Genomic DNA, 9,827 nt, shown 5'->3' on the forward strand with positions numbered 1-9,827 from the left:
CACTAGACGAATAGAATCACATAGTATGTGCACTTTGGGGTCTGGCATCTTTCTCTCAACAGTATGCTTGTGAGATTCATCCATATTGTTGTATGTAGCTGCATATGGGTCATTTTCATTGCTGACAGTCTTCCATTAATTCACCCAGCCTTTTTGAATGAGAAGACTCTATATTATAGAGTTTTTGATTAGGAGTCACACTGCCTGACTTGTGATTTTAAAACTTCACTCCATCAGTAGAGCTGCCTCATCCTTTCTCGAAGTTGCTCAGTATTTCACTGTGAAGGGGCCATACTTTCTTTACCTGCTGTCGTAAATGGTGGACAATTAAGCCCGCCTCCAGTTTTAGACTCAAAGCACTTCTACGTTTCTTCCTCTCCCCAAATTACAGCTGACATTTTCCCGATTAAAACCTTTTTCTAAGATAACCCAATTCATTTCGGCCTTTTAAACTTAAATTTCTCCTTCCTTAAAGAACAGGGAAACGTGCGATCTCACTGGCTCCAGGGCTGCCAGCTCCAGCCTGAGGCCCTCTTCCACCATAAAAAGGTGCTTAGAGGAGCAACAGGTTTAAAAAGGGCAGGCGGCGCCTGACGGGCGTGCTTCTCGCACACCCTACGGCAGGCCCGGGGCCCGCGAGGGGCGTGCGGGAGACGGCCGGGACGGTTCTCAGGTGCGCCATCCTCTCAGCCGCCCCGCTGCGGGCCCAGGAACGACCTCCCGCACCTGCAGCCCCTCAAGGAACCTAAAGAAAGTTACACGGAAGGGGCAGACTGCAGTGACCTCGCAGCCGAGCCCGCCCCGGCTTTCCTTCCCACGACCCCCCCCCCCGCGGCGCCTGCGCACTGGACCCCGCTGCTCGAGGGCCTGCGAAGCCGGGAACCCTAGATAACCTTTCTTGCCGACTGAGGTGGTAAAAGACCCTGCTCGTTCTCGCACCCCCTGTCCCTCTCCGTCCCCAACCTAGGAGAATGACTGCAAACGTTCGAACCCAGTTCACCAGAGGGGTCGGGGAGGGCCAGACGCTCGCGGCTTTCAGGGCGCGTGCGGGCGCCCAGGTATCCAGGAGGATTGTGGGTGGGGAAGCGCGCTCACGTGGCGAGCTTCCGCCAATCGGCGCGCAGACCGCACTTTGCGGCTCGGCTTCAAACTACCGTGAGCCCCGAGCGGCCTCTGGGGCCCCGCCCCCCTCTGCCGAGGCTGGGGCCCCGCGAGACGCGGGGAGGTGGGGGCGCCCAGGCGCGGGGGCGGGGCGGCGGGGTCGAGTGACGGCCCGCCTCACCTATTCCGGACGCGGGCCGCGGCGGGGTGGGCCCCGCAGCCAATGGGCGGGGGCGGGGGGCGGCCCGGCCGGCGGGGAGGGAGAGCCCGCGGCCGGGGGACGCGGGGGGAGCAGGAGGCGGGCTCCCAATCCGGTTCCATCCGGTTCTCCCACCGCCCCCGCCGCGGGTCTCAGCAGCTCGGGCGGCGGGAGCGACGTCAGCGGCCAGACAGCCCAGCTCCGCGAAGGCTCCCGGCGCGCCGCGGCCCGCAGGCACCCGGCACGCGCCCTCCCCGCCGCCAAGATGCCCAAGAGGAAGGTGAGCGGCGGCCGCGGCCCACACACGCCCCCTCGCGCCGCCGCCGCCGCCGGCCTGCCCGCCGGGCCCCCGCGCGCCGCAGGCCCCGCCGCGCCCACGGCGGCGCTGGGCCCGGGAGGCGCCGGGAGGCCCGCGGGCGGCCGGCGGCGGCGGCGGCGGGGGTCGGCCGTTCTGGAACGTTCCGGCGGCCGGAGCCGCCGCGGGGGCGATTCGAACGGGGCGGCGGGAAGCCGCTGACGTCACGCGGCCGGGCATTGTTCTCGCGGGCGGGCGGGCGAGCGCGGGGCCACTTTTGTGTGCAGGTCGCGCCCATCCGCCCGTGTGCCTCTCCCCGCAGGTCAGCTCGGCCGAAGGCGCGGTGAAGGAGGAGGTAGGTGAGCGCGCGGGGCCTCGGCCGGGGGCGGGTGGCGTGGACGGCCCGCCCGCCCGCTGACTGTCCTTTCTCTCTCCCCAGCCCAAGAGGAGATCTGCGCGGCTGTCAGCGGTAAGTAAGGCGAGCCCGCCGCCCGCCGTCCTCCCCGGCCGTCCCGGCGCGGGCACTGAGTGCTGCTCTTGCCTTTCAGAAACCTGCTCCTGCGAAGGTGGAGGCGAAGCCCAAAAAGGCAGCAGCAAAGGTAGGCTTCAAAACTCACCTTGAGATGCAGTGTGTCTTAGGCTGCGTGGTTACTTAATACGTGACTATTTTGTTTTACTTATCTCTTTGGATTTTCTTTGCATTTTAGTAACTTTTTCTTCTGGCGGGGTAAAGTGCAATGGTTGTACTTATCCTGGCTTATGTGGATGCGATGTGTCACATTTAAGCTGCTGCAGAAGTTAGTAAACTTAAGATGACCAAAAAAAAAAAAAAAAACAAATAGGCTGCTGTTGTAGCTTGGAACTATCGACAGATTTGTTTATTAAAAAGACCTGAAATGGGAAAAAAAAAAGATGACAAAAAATAGTAAATATTAACTTAAGCCTACAAAAGGAATTTACTCTTTGTAGTGTGTGTGCATTATGGTTGGTGCGTGTCCTTTCATTGCATGCTTGTACTTCCTCTCTTGACAATGAAAGAGCCAAGTTAGGGCTGAGGCCAGGGGAAAGGGAACGTGCAGGTTTTTATATATACAGTTCCCAAGTGAAGATAGGGGGTCTACTTGGGGTGGCGGTCGCTGAGATCAGATTTGGGTTCTTCGAGAACATAAATATCAGTGTTCTGGAAGTATTTTATTTACAGTTGTGAAAAACGTGATGGTTGTTGCTCCAGAATGAATTCATGATTGCGTGAATCAGATTGCAGGTCTTTGGAACGAAGTTGTTCTTGAGTGTATGTGTGTTTGATAACTTGTTTAGAAAAGCAGAATGTCTGTAAGACATTTGTAAACTTTGTGTTTGAATATAGCATTGAAACCACTGTCTGGAGAGCTCTGTATGTTCTTCATGTTCTTTCCAGTCAAAACTTAGATGAGAGTTTGCTCTTTGAAGTCTCCTCAAAAAAAAAAAAGAAAAAAAGAAATTCTTAATGCCATCACATCTTTCCTAAAAGTGTAGGTGGAAGTGTAAGCACTGCATAATAATCAAAAGAGGCACGACAATATTTTTGATACTTGGACCTCTTGGGTAACTATTAGATTTGTTGTTGCTAAATGAAGGTATAAAACAACAGGTTTTTTTCTCTTTTTTTATTTAAACCTATAGAGCTGAGTGTAAAAACCTTAACTATGTTTTCTTAAACAAAAAGTTTCGTTTTTGTGATCCTTTTAAAAATAAAGGTTCAAGGAAGGTGTAGGTGTAGTATATCAACTTAGAATTTCTCACACCAGAGGACAATGCAATAATTCTCTGTACACAGTCCGAGTACTGCGGAAACTTCCTGAAGGCCTAAAAAATTAACCAGCCGTGTTGCAAAATCTTGGCATATAACTTTTTGTGTTATACTTGTCTTTTTTGATTCTTTGCTTTTTTATAAACCAAGTCTCTGAAATACTTGCCTGTTTTCCTCTTAGAATTTTCTTCCTTTCCTGCCTTTGTTCATCTTGATCTGCTATAAAATAAATTTTTAAGTGAAAGCAGTTAAAGTTTCCCCCAATAGGTATGGGACATCAGACTAAATCATCATTTTTCTTTCTTCCTCTGAGAGGCCAACAGGTAAGTCTTTGTGTCCGTGTTCTGGAGGAATCAACCAGTTCAGCCTTTCCAAAGGAAAAATGGGAAGAGGGTTTTTTCCTTTTATTTTTACTTTTAGTTTCTGCCTTTGTCTTCATAATCAGGCTTAATTTAAAGCCTTAAACAAAAGGTAAACATTTGATGTATTACACTTCCCAGTAGAAATATTGTTTTCAAAGCATATCTGTAATACTGTGTTTCTGACTTGTATCATTTCCTTAGAAGTAAATATTTTGAAAGTTGAAACATTATACTTAGGAAACTGATTTATTTTGTTTCATGTAGCTTACAGGTTGTTAATGGTTGCAAATGGTATTATTTCAAGTCCAGGCTATTACATATTCTATTTTAACTTTTTTCAGGTTTTTAATTCTTCTTGAGATAGTGGTTATGAAATTAATGAAAAACCTTTAAAAACCAGATTACAAAAGAACAGTTCTTGAGTTCAGAACCAGTTGTGACACTTCATGGTAACAATGTGTGTAACAGTGTTATCTCAAATATATTTGTTTATATAATTTGTTATTTATCCAAAAGATGCAGGATTATTAGAAGTCATCGTGTTGTGTTTATATACGGAATGCCACTGTTGATACAGACTACCTTGTGATTTTTTTTTCCCATCCTTAGTATTGAAATTATAAGATCTATATGTCTTTATGGCTCTTAACTGAGTAATTGCTTGGTCCCATAGCGGACTTTTATACCACCTGCTGGTGAATTAATTTAGCTGTTGCTACATTTTTTATTTACAGAGAATAAATATTAAGCTTTTGTTAATAAGCTTAATATTAAGCTTCTCCTTACCATTGATGGATGGTGTCCAAAAGTGTTGTTTTATATTGCTTTAAAATGGCTTAGATTTTGGACTTCATATTGTCATTCCTGTGCTTTTCAGATTTTTCAAATACATAAATGCAAATGATGAATTCAAAATAGATCCTTTTAGCTACTCATTATATTAAGGGATTACCTGTAGCAGGATAGCCAAACCATACAGCATGATGGTTTTTTCAGGTATGAGGTCTTAATGTGAGGGTAAAAGTCTTGTCAGAATGACGGTAGTTTGATTATTGTTGGTACTTAAAAGAAATTTGGGGATGAGTAGGGATACAGTGGAAGAGATTCTCCAGTATTCTAGCTTATTTGTGGTGTTGTATGGAACTGTAGACCGTATATGATGGCGACAGTGGTGGTGAAATGTAGCTCAGGCTTTAGGACTTATCGTCATATGTCTAATGAGGCTTGACGTGGAAGCACTATTACAATCTCCTTAGCATACGTTGTTTTCCTGATTACTAGGGGTGGCCTATAAGTTATCTCCTGTAAAAGATATGTCACTTATCTCAGGCTTATGTGTTGGTGTGTGATAAAACATTAACATGGCACTTATCATGGATACAATCTATATACAAAGTTAGAAAATGTAAGTAAGGGTAAAGTTAATACTTAAAATATACTCTTATTTTATCATAGGATAAATCTTCAGACAAAAAAGTGCAACCAAAAGGGAAAAGGGGAGCAAAGGGAAAACAGGCCGAAGTGGCTAACCAAGAAACTAAAGAAGATTTACCTGCAGAGAATGGAGAAACTAAAACTGAGGAGGTCAGAAGTGTTTTTGTTACTGGTTTTGACTATGAACAGAGATATTAAATTGTGTATTTTTGTGTAGCAGATAGTTTTTATTCATTATAATATTGCACAAAGTTTTGTACAGTATCCCAAAGTAGACAGATTATTTTCTGTGAATTAGGTCTCATTTGAAAGTATACGTAAGTGGCTTCTTTATTAAGTGAACAAACAAGAAATTTTAATATATTTGATTTCGGATATATTTGAATCTTTGTTTTGTATTGATATTTTGGATATTGGTTTGAAATTTTTTTTTGAGAAAGAGTCTCACTCTGTTGCCCAGGCTAGAGTGCTGTGGCGTCAGCCTAGCTCACACCATCTCAAACTCCTGGGCTCAAGCAATCCTTTTGTATCAGCCTCCTGAGTAGCTGGGACTATAGGCATGTGCCACTGTGCCCAGCTAATTTTTTCTATATATTTTTATTATTTTTTTAATTAAAAAAAATTTATATTAATCTCTTTTATTTTTTCTTTTGATTTCCTTACATGTTCCTATGGATTCTGATCTATATATTTTTAGTTGCCCAGCTAATTTCTTTCTATTTTTAGTAGAGACGGGGTCTCGCTCTTGCTTAGGCTGGTTACAAACTCCTGACCTTGAGCTATCCTCCCGCCTCCCAGAGTGCTAGGATTACAGGCATGAGCCACCACTCCTGGCCTAAAAAAATTTTTTTGAATCCATTCCACTTGTTTGTATTGTGCTTGCCATATTTTTCCCACTTTCATTTCTGATCAAGAAAATGTTCTTGTGTGTATTTTTCTTTAAAATAGCTACTTATACAGGGCTAAGTGATAACCTAGATCAAGCAGATAAACACTGGTGTCATTGATCTTCATTCATTTAAAGTTATGGGGGAAAGAAGCTTTTTCTTTTTTTCTGTCAAGTGAAGCAGTGGAAGTGGAGAAGGAGCAAAGAAATCTGAGCTAGTTGTGATCAATTAATTGTAAAACCACTGCACTCATACAAGCCTAGAAGCTTTTTCTTAAAAATAGAGACAGGATCTCGCTGTGTAGCTCACATTGGAGTGCAGTGGTGTGACTATAGCTCACTGCAACCTCAAACTTCTGGGCTTAAATGATTCTCCCACCTCAGCCTTCAGAGTAGGTAGGACTACAGGAATGCACCACCATACCTGGCTAATTATTGATTTTCTTCCAAGCCTTTATTTTGTTTGTTGTATTGGTTAAGCCATAAAAGATAAGTAATTTAGGGTATTAATTTTTAAACTTTGATACTTACAGATTACATTCTTAAGTGATCAACTAATCCTCAATTAGGAAATTTATGTCAACTTTTTACTTCATAGTTCTAACTACTTATCAAACATTGTGTGATATTAAGATACTATCAGTCTAGTTCCAATTATGAAGGAAGAACTTGACCTTGTAATACATATTGTCATCACATTACAGTTAATTGTCCTTATTTGTAGGTACATTCTATAAGGTTGCCACAAATACAGAACTATCGCACCTGGGGGAGTGGGTTCCTGCAAGCCTGTAGCCACAATGTTTTCATCAACTGATCAGTACATAACTTTGTCATAGGTGTGTTTCTGTTTAGAGATACCTCATTTAGTGTATGTTGTTAACATTGAACTCAACCAGCGGCACTGTAATTCATACCTGAACAAAGCTATCCAATACATGTATGTTTTCTATATGGCACATCCCAGCCTTCTTGCTCTTAGCAACACTAAATAGCACTGGGACACTGTGTTTGGGGCTATTTTAAACAGCAAAATTATCAACAGAAAGCACAAAGATGTGAAATGTGGGACACTGAATAGACTAAAGAAAAGATACTTGTTTACAGTATTTGAACTTAAACAAGAAGAAAGAATAATCTCAGTGGGGGAATGTACATGTGGGGCAACTCACTTTATTTTCCTGCTCTGTATACACAAATGACTATGGAAGTGCCATGAGTACTGATGTGGGGGTTACAAAAATATTTTAATAAGAGTGGGTGAATTTGCAAGTACAGAATCTACAAATAATGAGGATAGACCTTTTGAAGACCTAATAAGTTATATAAATAAGACCTACATTGTGTTAAATGCTAAATATCTCAAAGCTGGATAGCAATGACAAATCAAATATTTGATCATTAATTTTCCTTTGATTTGCAGAGTCCAGCCTCTGATGAAGCAGGAGAGAAAGAAGTCAAGTCTGATTAATATCATATACCATGTCTTATCAGTGGTCCCTGTCTCCCTTCTTGTACAATCCAGAGGAATATTTTTATCAACTATTTTGTAAATGCAAGTTTTTTAGTAGCTCTAGAAACATTTTTAAGAAGGAGGGAATCCCACCTCATCCCATTTTTTAAGTGTAAATGATTTTTTTTAAGAGGTGAAATCATTTGCTGGTTGTTTATTTTTTGGTACAACCAGAAAATAGTGTGGGATATTGAATTATGGGAGGCTTTGACTGTCTTGGGTGTCAGCTTAACATTCCATAGATGGGGGTTAGTTTTTATATCCTATAATATAAAGCATACTAAATGGCAATATGGAGTCCCAGGCCTGCATTTAATGTCTTGAACATTTTAAATTACTTCTATTCCCATGTTTTTTAGTAGACTTGTTTCCTAAAGAAAACCACTCCTTGATCATGGCTGTCTCTGTCAGAATTGCATATATTCTGTAACATCTTTGGTCGTGGTAGTCCTGTTTTTCTAATAACTTTGTTAATGTGCTGTGAAAGATTGAAAATTTGAGTATGTAGTATATATGATAATAAATTGTGAATTGGTGGGACTTATGTAACAGCTTATCAACATTTGAAGATACTGGTACTTGATACCCTCTTAAGGAAAATTTGTCTCCAAATTTTAAGCTGGAAAGTCACTGGAATAACTTTTAAAAAGAATGAAAACAAATGGCTTTTTAGATTTTCGGTACGTATGTTAAGAATTGTGTACAATTTGAAATGTCTGTACTGATCCTCAACCAATAAAATCTCAATTACAAAAGAATATTTTGAAGCACATGGATTAAGTTCTGGCTTAAATTTTATTCTGAGAATTTCCCCATTTGATCTTCCAAAGTTTTTTTAAAGAGTAAAATATTGAATTTTTCTGTAATATAGTCATGCATCACTTTTAATGACTGGGAAATATTCTGAGAAATGCATTGGTAGGCAGTTTTGTCCTGTGTAAATATCAGTGTACTTAACACAAACCTAGGTGGTGTAGCCTTCTACACACCTATGCTGTATGGTAGGGCCTATTGCTCCTAGGCTTCATACTTATGCAGCATGTTACTGCTTCAAAACCGTAGGCAGCTGTATCTAAACATAGAAAAAGTATAATAAAAACAGAATTATGGGACCATTGAATATGCTGTTCATTGTTGACTGAAAAGTTACTCTGTGCATCACTGTACTTGAATGTCCATGTCCTTTGAAGTTGCTTGTGACTTTTGGTTTACTAATGGAAAAACAGTCCAGTGTCCAGTAGCAAAGTAAATACATAATTATCAGCTCTTCCTTCATATGAGGTAAACTTTTTTTCCAGATTTGCATTCATATTCATTGTATATTTCCATTTTGCCCTCTAGTCTTCAGAGGTATAGGGCAACTGCCAATTAGGCAAACGTGAAAACTGGGCCAGGGAAAGGACCTTGCCAAGGTTATCTGTAAAGGGGGTGACCTTGAAACAATTCAGGCTTCTCTACACTTCATGTGTTGTTCTGTCCATGGACTGATGAGTAGGCAAGAATGTTAAACAGAGTGCTAGGGGAATCACAGATCTCTGCAAGGACCACTGAGCAGTTTGTAGGGAATAGTGAGGCTATGCAAGGACAGCAGCATGGGGTGAACGGGCACCAAAGAGCTTTGACAACCTTGGGTGGGAAAGGACCGCAGGCCAGGTGCCCCAGTTGATCTCGGGGTCATTTTATTATGGATTCCTGAAATAGATAAACCAATTTGCTTTTAAGTGTAGGCAGAATAGGTGAGTTTTTAGATATGTAAATTTAAAACATTGAACGGAAACATTTCCTCTCCCTTATGCAATTTTTTTGGTACCAGAATTTGTCTAGCACATGTCTATTTGTAGCAGTTAAAAGAGACATCTAAAAGCTAGTGGGAAAGGGAAGAACCTAATGAATTTTAACCCTATGACTGATCTTTCAGGATTTAGTTGTACTACACACCCCTGGGAGTGGTGATAAATGTTTACAAATCAAAGATTTTCTCAGTTCTGAACTCATTGCTACTAATATATTTAAACAAATGATTAGTTTTTCTCAAAAAAGTATAACAGGTAAGGGTGTCAAAATGGAAGTCCTTCAAGATCCTACTTGCTTTGTTATGTATCTGACCAAGTATTCAGGTGTTTGCTAGCCCCAAGGTTGTATGTTGTCCTTTTTCCTATACATCTCCCATCTTATAAAATGAACCATCAACTGGAGGTTCTCTTCAGTTGTCGAGAAAAACAATTAACTTTTCAAAAAAATATACCAC

General features: G+C 42.1%; 1 protein-coding gene across 2 annotated transcripts; it reads left to right on the top strand.

The window, feature by feature from the left end:
- Positions 1-956: 956 nt before the first annotated feature.
- On the top strand, positions 957-8,349 carry HMGN1 (high mobility group nucleosome binding domain 1). Of its 2 annotated transcripts, XM_076000162.1 has the most exons (6): positions 957-1,580; positions 1,918-1,950; positions 2,035-2,064; positions 2,144-2,194; positions 5,202-5,330; positions 7,490-8,349. In XM_076000162.1, exons 1-6 carry the CDS (start codon positions 972-974, stop codon positions 7,535-7,537), a joined length of 900 nt encoding a protein of 299 aa, XP_075856277.1. In that variant the 5' UTR covers positions 957-971; the 3' UTR covers positions 7,538-8,349. The 2 variants fall into 2 exon arrangements, with proteins under 2 accessions (XP_075856277.1, XP_075856286.1); XM_076000171.1 differs by lacking the exon at positions 2,035-2,064.
- The last annotated feature ends 1,478 nt before the right edge of the window (positions 8,350-9,827 follow it).

This window comes from Microcebus murinus, chromosome 1, assembly GCF_040939455.1.
Source record: "Microcebus murinus isolate Inina chromosome 1, M.murinus_Inina_mat1.0, whole genome shotgun sequence".
NCBI lineage: Eukaryota > Metazoa > Chordata > Mammalia > Primates > Cheirogaleidae > Microcebus > Microcebus murinus.

Coding starts and splice junctions, on each gene's coding strand:
- HMGN1 (XM_076000162.1), top strand. CDS start 972: ATGACTGCAAACGTTCGAACCCAGTTCACCAGAGGGGTCGGGGAGGGC. Junction 1,951..2,034: donor AAGGCGCGGTGAAGGAGGAG/GTAGGTGAGCGC, acceptor CTCTCTCCCCAG/CCCAAGAGGAGATCTGCGCG. Junction 2,065..2,143: donor GATCTGCGCGGCTGTCAGCG/GTAAGTAAGGCG, acceptor CTTGCCTTTCAG/AAACCTGCTCCTGCGAAGGT.